We start from the raw sequence: 18,915 nt of genomic DNA on the forward strand, positions 1-18,915 counted from the left end.
CTCCGTAAAGCACAGAGTTCGCCCGCACGGCGGGCAGAGGTGATGGCCACAAGGAAAGCGGTTTTCCAAGTCAGTAGTCTCAAGTCCGCTGTGGCCATTGGTTCAAAGGGCTTGGATTGGAGGGCGGACAGTACCGACTCCAAGCTCCAAGTCGGCATTGGTACCGACACAGGAGGGTAAAGATTGGCACAACCTTTCAGGAACCCCTTCACCAAGGGGTCTTTGAAGAAAGAAACCCTCCCCCCGAACTGGTATTTGGCACAAATGGTAGACAGGTAGCATTTGATGGATGTGAGGGACAGCCCTCCATCCAAAAGTGCCATCAAAAACTCCAGCACCACTGGAGTGGAAACTTGTGCAGGAGACAAGCCCTTCTGGTCCAGGAAGAGGCAAAATCTCTTCCATTTCAGGGCATAGGACCGCTGGGTGGAAGGTTTCCTCGCAGCCAGGATCACCGTCCTCACTGCCTCCGGCAAGGCAGTCAGGGCCGAATCCTCCAGGCTACCAGCGGCAGGCTCTCGATGTCCGGGTGGAGAATCCGTCCGTCCTGGATCGACAGCAGGTCCGGACGAGGGTCGAGACGGAGGAAGCATCTCCTGGAGAGGTGGAGAAGGGATGCGAACCACGGCTGTCTCGGCCACCACGGGGTGATCAGGATCGCATGGGAGCGGTCCGTTGCCATCTTGGACACCACCCTGATGATGAGAGGGAACGGAGGGAAGGCGTAGAGGAGCTCCCTCGTCCAGAGGAAGGCGAATGCGTCTCCGAGGGATCCGTCCATTCGCTTCCTGGAGCAGAACTGGGGACAGTGGCTGTTCCACCTGGTCGCGAAGAGGTCGATCCGGGGGGTTCCCCACCGATCGAAGAGGTCGCTGACCGTCTCGGGATGGAGCCTCCACTCGTGGTATACCGACGGGGATCTGCTGAGGCGGTCTGCCAGCTCGTTGTCCTCCCCGGGAAGGTGAATCGCCTGGAGGAGGACGCGTCTCTGGATGCACCAGTCCCAGATGCGGAGCGTGAGGTTGAGTAGGGTTCTGGACCTGGTACCACCTTGTTTGTTGATGTAGTACATCACGGTGGTGTTGTCCGTCCTGAGGAGGACCACTCTCCCTGAGACAGCGTACTCGAACGCCCTCAGAGCCTTCTCCACCGCGAGCATCTCCAAGGCGTTGATGTGGAGAAGCTTGTCTTGTGCGGACCACCTGTCCTTGACGACGAGGTCGAGCAGGTGGGCGCCCCATCCCTCCAGGGAGGCATCGGTCGTCAGCGTCAGCTGCGCCTGTGGCTGATGAAAAGGCATCCCGGTGCAGACGTTGGAGCTGTCTAGCCACCATCTGAGGGAAGCGGATACCGGTCTCGGTACCGTGAGCCACTTTGAAGGAGGGTCCTCCAACGGAGAGAAGACGGAGAGGAACCAGGATTGGAGCGGTCGAAGACAAAGTCTTGCCCAGGGGGTGACGAAAGTCGTCGATGCCATGTGGCCCAGGGCGACTTGGACGTCTCTGGCCCTCACCCTTCTGTGTGCAATGCACGGCCTGAGGGACGTTGTCAGGGCCTGAAAACGGTCCGGAGGGAGGAAAGCTAGGCAGTTCTCGGAGTCGAGGATGGCCCCGATGAACTTGACCTGCCTGGTCGGTGTAAAGTGGGACTTTTCCCTGTTGACGACCAGCCCAAGGGAGTCCAGGAGGCGCAAGGCGAATGAGACCGCCTCCTGCAGGTCGACCTGGGATTCGGCTGCAAACAGCCAGTCGTCCAGGTAGGGAAAAACCATGAAGCCCTTCTGATGAAGGTATGCCACCACCGGTGCCATGCACTTGGTGAAGACTCGTGGAGCCGTGGCCAAGCCGAACGGAAGCACGTTGTAGTGGTACGAGTCGGAGCCGACAGCGAAGGCGAGGAATCTCCGGTGGGACTCTCGGATCCCGATGTGGAAATAGGCGTCCTTCAGGTCGACAGTAGCGAACCACAGGCCCTGGTGGAGGAGAGGCAGGATGGAAGCCAAGGTTACCATTCGGAAGCGACGGTAGTTCAAGAACAAGTTCAATTGTCTCAAGTCCAGGATGGGCCTGATGCCCCCATCCGGTTTAGGTACGGTGAAGTACCTGGAAAAAAATGCCCGAGGAGATTGGTCGGGCGGCAAAGGGGAGATTGCCCCTTTACCAAGCAAGGTGCGCACTTCGTCGAGAAGGGTGTCCGAGGGGGGAGTGGACATGGAAGCTCCAGTTGGAGGGAGCTCTTGGAACTCGAGGGCATAACCCCTACGGACGATGTTGAGAACCCACGAGTCCGATGTTATGGAGGCCCAGGTGTTAGCATAGGGCCTTAATATGTCCAAAAAGAAGAGGGAAGAAGGAGAGACGAAGCGCGCTGCGTCCCTTCAGGTTCTCTTCTTCCCCTGGTCGGTATCCTGCCGGCGGGACTTGCGGTACCAAGGCGGGAAGTTGCGACGGCCAGAGGAGGAGGAAGACTGCGAGGGGAAGCGCTGTCTCTGAGGGCCTTGGTGCTGGGTCTGTCGATCCCGGGAGAAGGTCCCCTGCGACTGACCTTGAGGCTGCCACGGGCGCTGACGCTTCCGGAACGGAGAGGCCGGTGCCGAAGACATGCCATGTTTCTTCGCCGCCGCCTTCATTCTGAACTTGCGGTTCAGGCGGTCGTCGGTCTCGGCGTGGAAAAGCCCGGTCCCGTCGAGAGGCATGTCCTCGATAGCAGCCCTGACCGTAGGGTTGAGGTCGGAGGCCCTGAGCCAAGCATGGCGCCGAAGGGCCATGGCGGCCGACATGGACCTCCCGGAGCAGTCCGCCATATTTCTGGAAGTGGTGATGAGCCAGCTTCCAATAGAATGCGCCTCGTCCCTGATCTCGACCAGCTGCCTCTGGATGTCATCTGGGACGTCCGGAACCATGGGGGAGATCCTCTCCATAAGGGTCTGGATGTAGGCCCCCATGCAGGCGGTGTAGTTGGCGGCCTTGACCCCAAGGGCTGACGCCGAGTATGCCTTCTTGGCCAGTCCGTCAATCTTTTTCGCCTCCCGGTCGACAGGAGAGGTGGCCTGCTTCGGGACGAAGCTGTGCTGGGCTCCCTCCACGATCGCCGAGTTCGGCCTGGGGTGTTCTGCCAACCAGGAGCAACTCGCCGGGGCGACCCTATAGAGCGACTCGACCTTGCGGGAGGGTGCCGATAGGGTGGCCGGAGAGTCCCAGGACCTCTTCACGATGGTCTGGAGCGAAGGAAGGAGAGGCAGGCATGGTGGGGTGGGAACCCGCCCATGCACCCGACGCTCCACCGGGTCCTCGGCGTCGTCCCCCGCGGATGCAAGCTCGATGTCGAGAGCCCTTGCCATCCTGACCGCATGCTCCGTGAAGGCCCTGACGTCATCGGACGGCGAAGACGGCTCTGGGTTGTGCATCCTCTGTGGGGAGGCCGAGCCGGAGAGGGCATCCTCATCCGAGGGTGCCTCCGAAGGTGGCAACGGCTCGTCCTCGGAGTCCAGATCGGAGGAGAGAGGGTCCGTCACCCTGATCCGAGATCTCGGGCGGGCGAAGTCCACTGAGGACCTGGAGCGTCGGCGGGGTGGGGACAGCGACCTGTCGCGTCTACGGGCTGGAGACGGCGACCTCCTGTGTCCACGGGATGGAGACGGCGACCTCCCACGTCTAGGAGATGGTGACCTCTTGTAGACCGACACGGTGGGGACCGACCTGGTCGGCTTGGTCCGGTCTGCGGGACGGGGGTTCAGCTTGGTGAACTCCCTCAGGGCTCTATCCTCCAGGACCGACATGTAGTAGCGGCGCGACTGCATGTCGAAGAAGAGGTCCGGAAACTCCTGTCCACGAGGCACTTCCTCTTCCCCATCGGTTGCCGGTTGGGAAGGCGACCGATGCTCCGGAGAGCGAGGAGGTGCAGTGTCCTCCACACCATGGATGAAGTCCATGGTTGGAGGGGGCAGAGGTGTAACCGGGGTCCCTTCGTCCATCGGCGTCGGCTCCTGGATGCGAGGGGCTGACGGGACAGAGGCGCGAGCCTGTTTGGAGGAGCGTTCCTTCTCCTTAGCCCTCAGTGGGTCAGCCCGATCTTTGGAGGACTTGGCCCTCTTAGGGGTCGGATCACGACCGTCCTTGTCATGGCGCCTCTTCTTCCCATGCTTGGGAGTCTCCTCCGATGGGAAGAAAGGGTTGTCCGGGAGGTCGAGGAGGACAGCAGCCGCTGTGGAGGACGTAGGTCTCGGGGACCTTGACTCCTGCGCCGGGTCGGTACGCTCCTTAGGCACCGCATGGCACTTAGATGCCTTGGAGGACGACAACGAGGCGAGATGGGCCTCCGGCTCAATAGCCTCCTTCGAACGGGAGCCTTCCGTTCCCTCCTTTGGCTTGGAGGCCCGCTCGGTATCCTCAGTCCCCGATGCCTTATGGGGGCGCTTGGAGGGTTTGTCGGTGGCACTGGGTGGTTTGGAGCCACGGGCCACATCGGAGGTGGTGGACGGGGTCCCGGCCGGGACACACACCACACTGGGGACGGCAGGTCTCCCCGATCCCACGCTGGAGACACTCGCCCGAGATGACGAAGCTGGGGGCGCCAGAGGCGGTAGGGAAGAAGCCCGCGAACCCCTCTCCTGCAACTTTCCCAGGGCGATCGCCGAAGTCAGCCGGGACTCACGGTTTTTCCGAGCCTGAGAGGAGAGTGATCTGCAGAGCACGCAGGCCTTCGGGTCGTGGTTTGGACCCAGGCATAGCAGGCAGGTAGAGTGCGGGTCCTGGACGGGCATCTTGCCCTTGCAAATGTCGCACTTCTTGAAAGCCGCAGGCATTTCCGAAGTCGCCAAAGCCGATGGGGAGATCCGAAAACGAGGTCAACAGTCCGAAAGTCCGAAGTTACCAGGGGCGGGAGACAAAGAATGGTCAAGATACAGTCCGAGGTCAAAAAACGAAAGTGATTCCAAGCAAGCAAAGCAAGCGAAAGTTCCTCTGAAGCAGCTAGCGCGGCGGAAAAAAGGAACTGGGGAAAAGAGCGGGAAGGCAGGGGCCATATAACGGGTGGGCGGAGTTACCGCCAAAAAGTTTCAATATGTTGCAGAGTGAACTCTGCCCAGTGATTCCAGTAGGTTCTGAGCAGCACTGCGCAGGCGCAGTGAAACCCATTTGTATGATTCGCAGAGACCACGAAGAAGAAGATAGACAATGTTGACTTATCAAAGAACTGACACAGAACTGACTGAAAAGGTCAACAGGATGTAGTTGTTTTGTTAGATTTTGTAGTGTAATGATTTATGTTGTCCTGAAGTGATTGTCCATTGTGTTTGCTTATTTTTATTAATTGTATATTTTATATAATAAAAGGGGTTCTTGGTTCATGGGAGATTCTTAAAGAAGTCTAAGGAAACTAGAGTTGATCTAGAAGGAACTTTCAGATAAGCTGATATTTAAAAGAGACATATATAAGAATTTTTAAAAGAGGAAAACAACCAAAGAGGAATACAAATGAAGGAGCTCAGGTTAGCAAGGGAGGTTAAAAAAAATAAATAGGGGTTTTTGGTTATGTACAAAGCAAGAGGAAGAACAAGGAAATGGTGGGGCCACTGTGTAGAGAAGATGATACAATGTTAACAGAGGGTAGGTAAAGAGGACTGCATATATTTGTATAAGTCTAGAAATTTTTGTCAAAAAATTGACTCCAAAAAGCTGGGTTGACTTATCCATGGGTCAATGTAAATAAGTGTATTTTAACTCTTCTTCTCTGAGTAGAGTGGTGAAAGGTATGAGCTTACTTCATCGTGAGGGCACCCAAAAGAAGCATCAGCCGCCTAAACTCTTTCCACCATGATGCTTCTTCTGGCCTTTTTTTTTTTTTAAATAATCTTTATTAAAGTTTACAATATATACACCCATCAAACGTTGCTTTTCTATAATCTTGTTACATAAATACAGCTATAATTCCCCCCTCCCCCCTGATTGATTTCCGCAAATACTTCTTAACAGCTAATCACAAATATTCCTCTCTTGAATATTCTTCTGGCCTTTTTGAATGTTTGACTCAACTTAGCCATGAGTTGTATCAAAATCCATAATTTTGCCCCCAAAACTTGCCCTTGACTTATACGTGAGGTTGACATATATCAAGTATATACGGTAGGTTGAATTGTTTAATACCCTCTTTGTCCTAATCTTCCTCAAAACAAAAAACAGTGATGGGACTGGTGAAAATGAAATAAATCATGTTGTTATGAGACAACAGGCTACAATACGTTAAAAGGTAGTAAAGGAATATCTAGCTACTCTAAATAAATTCAAGTCTCCAAGGCCAGAGGGGCGGTATCCAAGAAGACTAAGAGAAGTTGCTGATGTAATCTCAAAGCCACTGTCAAGAATCTTTTGAGGAATTCTTCGAGAACAGTAAAGTCCTAGCAGATTGTGCTCATTTTTAAAATGGGAAAAAAGAGAACCCAAACAGCAAGCAACCAGTCAGCTTAAGTCAATACCAAGAAAGTTTCTAGAACAGATCACGAATAGAACTGTGAGCTATTAGAAAGGAATGCTGTGATTACGAATACCCAGCACTGGTTTCTTAAAAACAAGTCAAGTCAAACTAAATGGAATATTGTGCCCAGTTTTGGGCACAGCTGTTCAATAAGGATATCAACAAGAAGGAAAATGTCCAGGGAAGAGCAACCAAAATAATCAAGTTTTATGAGGAACACCTTAGGAAGTGGAGTATGTTTATCTTGGGGAAAAGAAGACTGAGAGGTGACATGATTGCTATCTTTAAATATCTGAATGGATGTCATGTAGAAGATGGGGCTGGCTTATATTCTGAGCAGAACATGAATTAATTACATGAAAATAAATTCTACATAAATATTAGGAAGAATATGGCAGGGGGTTAGACTAGATAGCCCTTGCGGTCCTTTCCAATTCTTAAGACTATATGATTATAAGAAAATGTAATATTTCATTGAACACTGGCCAACCGCCCCCCGCCACTCCCACCCCAGTTCCCATAAATCAGATGTAAATTTCACTCCATCTAAGTAATTATGAGCTTCCTTCACAAACACCAGCCATAGTGGCTGGAGTTTATGTGAATTATAGTTCAAAATATCTGGAAAGCACTAGATCGCCTATTCTCTTCTCTTCTGTCTGGGAATTCTTGGTGGATATAAACTATCATACAGTATTGTAGCCTCTCAGACAATCCAGTGCTTGGTAGAAGATGGTTTTCATGGGGATGTGTGTAAACAGCCTTCCTTAAGGACAGGTTTTTTTTTAAAGTAAGGTAGATATGAAATAGTGCTGATTTTATGTAAACTGTCTATTTTAAAACCAAATTAATTATTACACAATTAATTGTAATACAATATAGTAATTATAAACTAATACTATTACATAGGAATACATTTTAAAGTGGCAACATTTATTCATGTAAATTAAAAGAACATTTGATATTTTATTTAAAAAAATCTCCTGAATACATTTGCTATTTACTAGACTCTTACAAAAACAAACCCTGTACTAGTATGAAGGCAATATTTACCATAAAGAGTTACAGTGCTAACTCTTGTAAGCAATTCCTTCTGGAAGAGGTTCATTTGCTTTGGAAGATTTTTGTGTTAAAAGGTACACATAGAATTAAGTATACCACAGACACTGCAAATCCTCAATATGAGGTAATTTGAGGATATATTCAGAAATAATAAATAAATAAGCCAAATCAAGATTGGATTTGTTGTGTTAACCAACTGCTTATTTCACAGCAGATGAAAGCCATCTTTTAAGGATATTGGCTAAAGAACTGAAATTGCATGGTTAAAGAGAAATTTATTAATGAAGGAACAGCTTTATAAAAATGAGAACTTTCAAAACTAAAGTTATTTACTTAGACCACTTGGGTGTATTTTTCTATTTCACTTTAAGTAAAAGAGAACCACCTTAAAATTAAACATACATGCACAACAAAATAATGTTTTCTTTTGATTTAGGAAATAAAAAAACTGACTTAGCATACACTTCTAAGGCTTGACATTTTCTTCTCAACCATATCTGATCTGGGGACAGCTATCTTCAGATCCAGAGCTTTGCCTAGTGAAACTACACAAGTAGCCCAGCACCATAAAGTCTGAAAGCAATGCTTGCCCAGCTTTTGCCACTGAAGACTCCTACCTGCCCCAAGATTTATAACAAGCACAGAAGGTTGATGACAAATTAAAGTTAGCTAGGACTTCTAAGGTCTTTACAACATGGTTTTCTGTCTTGTTTTGTTATCACAGAATATCTGCATTTGGCTTATTTTTTCCTCCACATTCAAGCTAAGACAGGAAAAATATAAAAACTTCACATTTATAGTATTCTCTCTCCAGCTGTTAAGAGATGCTCAACAGTAAAAACAGATATAATTCCACCAGTACCTATTTGTACTGATATGCGTGTGTGCATGTGCCTTCAAGTCACCTTTCAATATACTAAGAGTCAATAATATTAATTCATGATAAATCAAAGTCCCTAAAGCCACATGTTCTAAAACTAGCTGTATAAAATTCAGGAAAAACAGAAAACAAATTCTTTGTGCATATACAAATGATCATATTTTTAGTTCTAAAATATATGTATAGCCCGACACCGCAAGGATGTCTGTCCCCTAATTTATGTAAATTCAAACATTATGCAAGAATTACATACCTCTGGTTGAATAGCTTTAAATACAGGAATATCCATTAGCGTTATCTGGCCCTTGAGGAAAAAGTTTTGGAAAAGTTAGGAATTGTTTTCCTGTGAAATATGATCTTAAGATTGGAATTTTTTAATGTTTAATACTAGATAAAAAATATTGGAATCAAAGTTGTGGGGATGGAGTCACTATAAATGCACTTATAACATTAAATTCTTATAACATTAAATGCCTAGTTTCCAAACTTACCAGTAATTTCATAGGAATTTAGGAAAAAGTTTTATTCTTCAGAAATTTTAATCAAAGAAATAGATTTTATGTTCTATCAGTCTAAGTAGCCCAAATCACATGGTGGTGACAAAATGCCTTGTGCTACCACTTTACTACAGTAATTTTTACAATTACAAATGAATATACATTGACCATTTATGAGGAGTTGAAGCTAGAGAGAAGAAAAATAGAAGAGTCAGAGTCAAAGGTTTGGCATACCAGATTCACAGCTCTAATCAGAATGATGCCTCCCCCAGGTTCGCTGGCCCCATATTATATCATTTCAGTTGGCAGTGCAGCACAAAAGAGGAACTATATCAAAGAACAAGATAAAATTCCTACCTGAGTGGCAGAGACTCAAGTACTGAGAATTCAAAAGAGCTGCATACTCCTACATAGGAATGATCAATACAGGCCACTTAATCTAGGGGCCAGTATGGAGCATTATGCTCCGGACTGGCCCCAGATTGACTATGATGGTAGCCATACATACTGTGCCCAGTGCGATAGAGTGTCATTGTCCAGATAAGACAGCTGACCAACACCATATCAGCTCCACTGGCCTGGCCTGTCTCTGGAACCGCTGCTACATCTCTCCCTTACTGTGTGTAAAGCCTGCCAGGCACACCAGTGCTTCTGCTGCGGCAAAACAGGGTGCCTATGCAATCAACAAGGAGGGGGTAGAGCAAGCTCCTTTCCTAGACAGCATGGCTGAACAACTTCTGGAGATGTCACAGTCAATGATCTTGCTTACCCTCCTAGATTATATGGCTGGACACCTGGAGATGTCCAGCCACGTGATCTAGGGGCTTGCTCTACCCTCTCCTTATTGATTACATGGGTTCCCCATTCTGACCACATCAGAAGTGCTGGCATGATAGCCAAGGAGCTGCTTGGTCAATGAGGAAGCAGCAGTGTAAGGTCCAAAGGGGATCCACCCCCTTCCCTACGCTGCTTAGTGCCTGGTAAGGGGGATGACATGGCTCTTGACGTGTTGACAATAGGATCAGCCAAACTAGACCTGATTCAGCTGTCCACACAGCCAAAAGAACCAGAGGCACTCTGGAATTTCCTGGGAACCCCAGGGTTTCCCCTGGCTTTGCTTACTTTGGTGCAAAGTCAGATTAAGGACAAAAAAATGGATTCTCCCAGGAAGTAGCCCTATGCCATGAAGACTCCTAGCAGTGGCTTTGGTCACTAGTGTAGACAAGTACATAGTTTTCTTGTTCTCATTTTACTTCACAAACCTATTGTTTTCTGTGTGCTTTCAAGTTATTTCTGACATATAGCAACTTTAAGCCCAGAAGGTTTTCTTGGCAAGATTTGTTCAATGGGTTTCCTTTTGCCTCGCTTTGAGGCTGAGATAATGTGACTTGCCCAAATTCACCCAGTGGGTTTCCATGGCCAAGAGGGGATTTGAATCCTGGTCTCCAGAGTCATAGCCTAATGCTCTAACAACTATTGCACACTTGTTCCCTCACTAGCATGACCACCTAAATAATTAATAACTAAAAACTCAGTATGGCACCTCACTTAAGCATCTTTGCTTTTCACAAACCAATTTTTGCTCTCAACTTCTGAATCTTATCTTGTTTCACTCCAACCTATCCAATGTTGGCAAGATTAAGAGAAGGAATCTACAACTCAAACAGGATTATACAGGAGGCAATATTGATTCCAAGCAGAAAGAAAATACAGTTGCCCCTTGGAACCTGCATGGGATCCTTACCGGTCCCCCCCCTCCCCAGGTAGGTTCTAAAATTCATGCATATTCAAGCCCCATAGGCTTGAATGGGGTGCAAGCCTCATTGAGATGAATGGCGATCGCCCCTCCCCAGTTTTTTAAATCCGCAGATCTCAAGTCTGCGGACTAGGAGGAGCGACTTTAAACTCATTTGAGATGTGGTGCTGGAGAAGAGTGCTAAGGATACCATGGACAGCCAAAAAGAGGAACAAATGGGTCCTTGATCAGATCAAGCGTAAATATTCCCTGGAAGCCAAGATAACGAAACTGAGACTGTCGTACTCTGGGCACATCATGAGAAGGCATGACTCATTAGAAAAAAATAATACTAATAAAAGTAGAGGGCAACAGAAAGAGAGGAAGACTGCACACCAGAAGGATAGACTAAAACAGGGAGTACACAGTCTTGAATTTTAGCAGTGGAGGACAGTGGGGCATGGAGATGTCTCATCCACAGGATCACCATGTCACAGTGTTGCTTTAGTGCTCAGTTGTGTATCTTTATACAGTACTATAGAATCATATCTAGTTCTTCCATTGCTGCCTTTCCCAATCCTGGTTTTCTTCTGAATTCTTGACAGCAGTCTCTGTTCTGATCAATACTTGATTCAAGGTACAGGAAATGTTTAACTACTGTATATATTCATGTATAAGTCTAGAAATTTTAGTCAAAAAATTAACCCAAAAATCCCAGGTCAACTTATCCATAGGTCAAATGTAAATAATATATTTTAATATTTAATAAAAAAGGGAACGATCCCCTGGTGTAAGACAAGAGTGCAATCTGTCCTAGAAGCACTGACCTCCCTCTACTCTCTCTTCCATCCAGCCTTTAGTGTGAGTTAAAACAGTTATGCCTGCCATCATTTTGCAGGTTCTTTGGCATTGTTTTCCTTTGCTTCATCATTTAGATCCTTTGTTACATGCCCCTAAGTTTTACCCTTGACTTATCCAAGGGTCATATTAAAATCCATAATTTTGCCTCCAAAACCTGACCTCGGCTTATAGATGAGGTCGACTTATAGTCGAGTATGTATGGTATTTCAATTTCCTCATTGTCTAGGCTGAATTTATGTAGACCCTGTGAGGTCAATATTTTTGTTTATGTTCAACAGTAGACCTGCCTTTACACTTTGCAGTATGGTATCATCTGCATATCGCAGGTTGCTGATGTTCCTTCCTCTTTATCTTCAATCTTCCATTTTATAAGTCTAAACCTGCTCTTCATATTATATTTTCAGCATATATGCAGAACAAGTAGGATGCTAGAATGCACCCTTGCCAACTGTTGCTCTATATTCTGTTCTATAGTATCTTCTGTTCTATAGTATAGATTCCTCATCAGGGCTATCAAATGCAGTGGCACTCCCATTTCTTTAAGAGCGTTCCATAGCTTTTCATGATCTATGCAATCAACGACTTTGCTACAATCTATAAAGTACATGCTGATTTTCATTTGCTATGTAATCCCTAGTATCTCTGCCTTTTCTGAACCCCGTCTGCACCTCTGGGATTTCTCTCTCTATATATATTATTGGAATCTACGTTGCAGAATTTTTAGCATAATTTTGTTTGAGTGGGAAATTAATGCTATGGTTCTATAGTTCTTGTCTTTTGTGTCTCTTTTTTATGGATGGGGATATATATTGAACGTTTCGAGTCTGTTGGCCACCGTTTTGTTTTCCCCATTTGTTAGCATATTTTACTTAACACTAGCTTTGATTCTGTGTGTAGACTGTAGCAGTTCAATTGGAATATTATCTGTTCCTGGTGATTTGTTTTTTTTCTAATTCTCTTATTGCAGCTTCCACCTCACTTTTCCATAATTTGGGATTCATCTTCATATGATTCTTTGTTCCAAGTGTCATTCCACTGAACCTTTTTCTCCCAGTACTGGAAATACCTTCAGTATATTGGTATACCTTCTTCTCCACTAGAAACCAGAAAAATCTTCAATGGAATGCCCAAACTGAAATATGGAAATAGGCACCCTTTAGGTTCTGGCTGGCAAATTGGTCACCCTCTTGCATCAAGGGAAGGATAGAGTTGAGAGTCACCATCCTCAAGTGATGTGGGTGGATGTAGTGACTGACTACTCAGAGATCCAGGATAGGGTGCAACCCTCCCCCCCATTGATTACAATGAAGTATTGAGAGAAGAAGCCACAGTAGTACTGAGTCATGGGGACAGGTTTGATTACCACATTTTGCAATATCCACCTCTTCGAGTAGTCTGGTGGAGGGAGGTGTAGCTCTTATGACAACTGTGGGAAAATACTCCTGGAACTCGATGGCATAGCCTCTGTTGATAATTCTGAGGACACAGGAGTGTGAGATGATGAAGGACCAAGTAGGGAGACATTTCTCAAACTGACTGAAATGGAGGTAGATGCATTGGTGGTAGAGTGAGTGGCTGCACAGTCTTGCTGTTCAGTGCAAGACAGCAATGGCACTGGTGATAAAATGGCAGCAGACATGTCATCTGAAAAGGAGTCAAAGTAGATGCTTAGAAGCCTCGCCTTGGTGTTCCATCGAGTGTTTGGACTTGGACTTCGGTGCAGAAGCTGACATCTGACCAACAGAAGGAGGCAGAAGGGCACAGTGGTACCGTGATCATCATGGGCAGTGCTGCATTCTAGACTTTAGGAGAGCGGATTTCAGTAAACTTAGAAATACTGGGGTTGATCCCATGGTCAAGAATACTAAAAGAGAAGGGAGTTCAAGATGGATGGGAGTTTCTCAAAAGGGAGATACTGAAGGACAAATTAAAACAGTTCCAGTGAGAAAGAAAAACAGGAGGTGTCGCAAGAACCCAGGATGGATGACCAAGGATCTTTCAACTCAGCTAAATTTTAAACGGAACATGTATAAGAAATGGAAAAATGGGGAAATCACCAAAGAGGAATTCAAACAAATAGCTAGCACGTGTAGAGATAAGGTCAGAAAAGCTAAAGCACAGAATGAACTCAGGCTTGCTAGAGAGGTTAAGAACAACAAAAAGGGCTTTTATGGATATGTCCGCAGCAAAAGGAAGAAGAAGGAAACAGTAGGGCCACTGTGTGGAGAAGATGGCAAAATGCTAACAGAAGACAGAGAAAAGGCAGAATTACTGAACACTTTCTTTGCCTCAGTCTTCTCAGAAAAGGCAAAGGGTGCTCAACCTGAGGATAATGGAGCTGAGGACAGAATAGGGGAATTTCAGCACAAAATAAGTAAAGAGACAGTACAGGAATACCTGTTTAACATAGATGAATTTAAGTCTCCAGGACCAGATGAACTATATCTAAGGGTATTAAAAGAACTGGCAAATGTAATATCGGAGCCATTGGCAATAATCTTTGAAAACTCCTGGAGAACAGGAGAAGTCCCAGCAGACTGGAGGAGGGCAAACGTTGTCCCCATCTTCAAAAAGGGGAAAAAAGAGGATTCCAACAGTTATCATCCAGTTAGTTTGACATCTATACCTGGAAAGATTCTATAGCAGATCATTAAGCAGAGAGTCTGTGAACATTTAGAAGGCAATATCATAATCACAAAAAGTCAACAGGGGTTTCAGAGAAAGAAGTCATGCCAGACAAATCTTATCTCATTCTTTGATAAAGTTACCAGCTTGTTAGATGAAGGAAATGCTGTAGATATAATATATCTTGATTTCAGTAAGGCCTTTGACAAATTTCCCCATGACATTCTTGCAAACAAGCTTGTAAAATGTGGGCTAGGCAAGGCAACTGTTATGTGGATTTGTAATTGGTTGACCAGACGAACCCAAAGGGTGCTCAACAATGGCACCTTTTCATCCTGGAGAGAAGTGACCAGTGGGTCCCACAGGGCTCTGTCCTGGGCCCAGTACTGTTCAACATCTTTATCAATGACTTGGAGGAAAAAATTGGGGGAACACTTATCAAATTTGCAGATGACACCAAATTAGGAGGAAATAGCTAATACTCCAGAGGACAGCATCAAAATTCAAAATGACCTGAATAGACTAGAAAGCTGGGCCACAGCTAACAAAATGAACTTCAACGGGGAGAAATGTAAGGTACAGTGGTACCCCGGGATACGAATGCGCCGCCTTACGAAATTTCCGGGTTACGAAAAAAATCCATTAAAAAAACTGTTCCGGGTTACGAAGGTTATTTCGGGTTACGAAAAAAATTTTGGTGCTTTTCGGCGCTTTTTCGCACGAAATCGCGGCTTTTCCCCATTAGCGCCTATGGCATTTTGGCTTGCGAATGCTTTTCGGGTTACGAAAGCGGCGGCGGAACGAATTAATTTCGTAACCCAAGGCACCACTGTACTGACTTAGGGTGGAAAAATGAAATGCACAGATATAGGATGGGGGACACCTGGCTTAAGGAGACAACATGTGAAAGGGATCTAGGAGTCCAAGTAGACCACAAGTTGAACATGAGTGAACAGTGTGATGCGGCAGCTAAAAAGGCCAATGCTATTTTAGGCTGCATCAATAGAAGTATAGTGTCTAGATCAAGAGAAGTAATAGTGCCACTGTATTCTGCTCTGGTCAGGCCCCACCTGGAATATTGTGTCCAGTTCTGGGCGCCACAATTCAAAAAGAACATTGAGAAACTGGAGCGTGTCCAAAGGAGGGCCTGGAAACCATGCCCTATGAGGAACGCCATAGGGAGCTGGGTATGTTTAGCAAAGAAGGTTAAGAGGTGATATGATAGCCCTGTTTAAATATTTGAAAGGATGTCATATTGAGGAGGAAGCAAGCTTGTTTTCTGCTGCTCCAGAGACTAGGTCCCGGAGCAATGGATGCAAGCTGCAAGAAAAGAGATTCAATTTCAACATTAGGAGGAACTTCCTGACAGTAAGGGCTGTTCGACAGTGGAACATACAGTACTTCCTCGGAGTGTAGTGGAGTCTCCCTCCCTGGAGGTCTTCAAACAGAGGCTGGATGGCCATCTTTCGGGGATGCTTTGATTTGGATTTCCTGCATGGCAGGGGTTGGACTGGATGGCCCTTGCGGTCTCTTCCAACTCTATGATTCTATCTATACCAGAGTGTCTCACTTTTGAGCTCAGTTGGACCCATGGATTGAAGTTATATTTCCTAAACGTTTACTTGATCTTTTGCATGTACTCCAATTATGTATCTATTTCAGTGCTGAAGAGCCCACCGTAATCAAACAGCTGGTTGTTGACCGAGCTTTTGGAGAGCCCCAAGGAATGTAGCCACACATGCCTGGAGAGGGAACAGCCATCACTTTGCCACCACAGTACACTGGAAGGTCATTATTTGCTGGCCAGCCAGCTGGGTGACCTTCAGATTGGATGAAAGACACTATTCTTCTGTCTTAATCCCCCAACTTGCTGATGGTGGATGTTAGTTTTTCACACAACAACTGATGTTACACACTCATGCAGACAAGATAGTTCAAGATCTTGCACAGCAAGGCAGCTGAAGAGTAGAATTTTTCAGCCGTAACTCCATTTCTTCTCACTTGGGGCATGAAAGCAGTACAGTGGGTGCAAGTGGCAATCACATGAGCTTTGCCTAAACAAGTGAGACATTTCAAGTACAAAAATATTGGTGCTGCATGAGACATACTTTTTGAATGATGCCAGCAAGACATGGAGCCCAGGAGGTGAGCGTGGCTCTGACTGCCAAATGACAAACAATCCAGAGGGAACCCCCCCCCCTCAACACACACACAAAACACCTAGTAACAGCCAGGGTTGAAGCAGTGAAAGGCCAGATAGTAGCTCAAGAGCCCAGTTCCTCACCCACTGCTGCAGTGGCAGACAAGAAGGAAGTAGCAGTTTTGGAGGGAATTCTTTTATAAAGTGTTGTTGGAGGTGAGCATGGCTACTGCCAAAATGCTTCTATGACATTACAGTAGTTCCAAATGATGCACTGCACAGGCACAGGGTAACCTATTTGTGCGAGTCAGACCACAAAGAAAAATTATGAATTTATTTTATGTTTAGACTGTTTAATGGTACTCACTTTGTCAGAGCTCTTGTGGATAAGTTGGATGAGCTGGGATCCAATCAATCATGCTGTTTGTAATTTTCAAACTACTGTATCATTAAGGGTTCCATTAATTTTCTGGTAATGTGTATGCTTTTCTGAAAGCAAATTTATGAGATGGCTACTTTAAGATTAGAACGAAGGTGCAATTCTGTTTACTGCAGTCCCCTTCTTTCCACTTCTCACAAGATCCTACACTAAGTCGAGGCACTTCGTTTTCCTACACATTCCTTTGCTCCTTGGTAAGCGTATACCAGTCCAAATATCACTCATTTCACTAGACCAGATAGGGCACTGGGATCTTCTCTTCCTGGCATGCAGGCATTTGACATAATCAAGTGAAGAAATCACTATCAAGTAAGTAAATGAAGACAGTGCTAAATATATCTATTATTTAGAGGCATTCATTTAAGATCAGGATATTCTGAACTAAGAAAATTAAATTCATTTTTTTTTACAGGTTACCAGGTAGCTTCAGCATACAACTTCTCTGGAGTAATGCCCTTCTTTGAGCATTGCAAAGATTTCCCTTTACACGTTATGGGAAAACACTAAGTGGAAATATCATGCTCATACTTAGTTGATGGTCTGTTATTTTAGTGAATTAATAGTAATGCCATTGTTTTTAACGACTGCATTTTATATGGAATTGTTTTATTGCTATAATCCCGCCTCGGTCCACAGGGAATGGCAGGAAATATGAATAAAAATGATTACTGTTATACTGTTACCCCTGACCTGAAAGAGCAGTACCCATTTTTAGCCAATAGGGCCATATGGAGGGGATCAAGGCCCGTTCTTGCAACAGATACACACTGTCAAAATTATCAATATGATTCTTCAGAGTTTATGTCCTCCATTTTAGTAATTATTCAGACCACTCAAAAGCGAGGATCATGCAAATTCTATGGAATCATGGGAGGTAGCTTTTAAAAACCCCTAAGCTAGTAAGTACTATAAAATCAATTCTGGGAAGCCAGCAGTACTGTGCTCAATTATTATCCAAGCAAGGAGACAAACATAATACTATGCTAACAACAAAAAGGTGCTATACAAAAATGAACAGGACAAACTTCAGTTACAGAAGAAAAGGAGTAATAGGAATCAAAATGATTTATTTTGACACCTTGCACACAATGGCTTGTATCCAGATTGGCACAACAGAGCTTTTTTACCCAAATATCCCCAATTGAAATTCATGGTGTGGAGAAGCTGAACAAGTCTGGTTAGAGCCAGTCAACCATAGCCTTCAGAGTACTGTGAAATAGGGCCTATGGGGGAGAAATCAATATCCAAGAGCAGTGTTGGTGAACCTATGACACGGATGCCAGAGGGAGCACTTAGATCCTTCTCTGTGGGCACGCATGCCGTTACCCCAGCATAGAGTTTGCCAAAGTTCATTACTAGAAATCCAGAGCGACTTTGTAATAAATAAGTGGGTTTTGGGTTGCAGTTTGGGCACTCGGTCTCTAAAAGGTTTGCCATCACTGTCCTAGAGGTTTGTCTGTAGGGCAATCTATAAGAGAGTGAAGACCAGTTAGAAAGAGTGGAACTGATAAGATCTAAATAGAGTTTTGGGAGCTGAGAATGTTCGAAGAGTCCAGGAAGTTTCTGCTTAACCTAACTGTTATATAACCAACCTTTACTGGTTTTATTTTCTACAACTGTCTCTGGCTGTTTTCATTTTAGAATTGAAAGGCAGAACTGTTCATACTTTAGCACAAAGAAACCACTCCAGCCCTGAGGCCCTAGCACCAAACCCAGAAAGGGATCCTGAAGGTAAAAGGAAAAGGCAAGTAACAGGAGCACTAGGGATGGCACTATAAAGCCAGCCTGGATAAAGGTTCTGTCACAATCTAAAATTCGTTCTTAATGGTCAAATGGCCCTATGAATAGCACAGAATGGGCATGGAAGAAACTAATTCAAGAATGAAGATCTGGTGGGAAAGTGATTTCTGCAGAAATATCTGGCCATTTTCCCCTTTCACCAGAGCCCTCCACACTGAATCCTACTGTTCCACACATGGCTGGAAACTCATGTGTTGCTTAGTTGATAGGGCAGGGAACTCCAATGCACAAGCAGACATCTAGTCATGGAACTGTGGGTGCAAGTTACTATTTTTAAAAAATATATATATCTTATTTTTCAAGCTGACTCACAAAGCAAGTATAAACCTAAATGTGAATTTAAAATCAAACTGCAAACAAAACTCAAACCATTCTTTGAAGTTATGCTACAAAAGGAAAAGAAAT

At 45.5% G+C, this 18,915-nt stretch overlaps 1 protein-coding gene across 7 annotated transcripts in view; it reads right to left on the bottom strand.

Annotated features, from left to right (window-relative positions):
* The window catches only part of RALGPS2 (Ral GEF with PH domain and SH3 binding motif 2), a 160,848-nt gene that overhangs the window by 96,186 nt on the left and 45,747 nt on the right, over window positions 1-18,915 (bottom strand). For 5 of the 7 annotated variants that reach the window (XM_042465680.1, XM_042465678.1, XM_042465675.1 and 2 more), the window contains one exon: window positions 8,667-8,717. The exons of the other annotated variants lie outside the window; for them this stretch is intronic. In XM_042465680.1, the coding sequence (XP_042321614.1) occupies window positions 8,667-8,717 (51 nt within the window). The remainder of the gene's footprint in view (window positions 1-8,666; window positions 8,718-18,915) is intronic. 7 annotated transcript variants of the gene reach the window in all.

Source organism: Sceloporus undulatus, chromosome 4, assembly GCF_019175285.1.
Source record: "Sceloporus undulatus isolate JIND9_A2432 ecotype Alabama chromosome 4, SceUnd_v1.1, whole genome shotgun sequence".
Lineage (NCBI taxonomy): Eukaryota > Metazoa > Chordata > Lepidosauria > Squamata > Phrynosomatidae > Sceloporus > Sceloporus undulatus.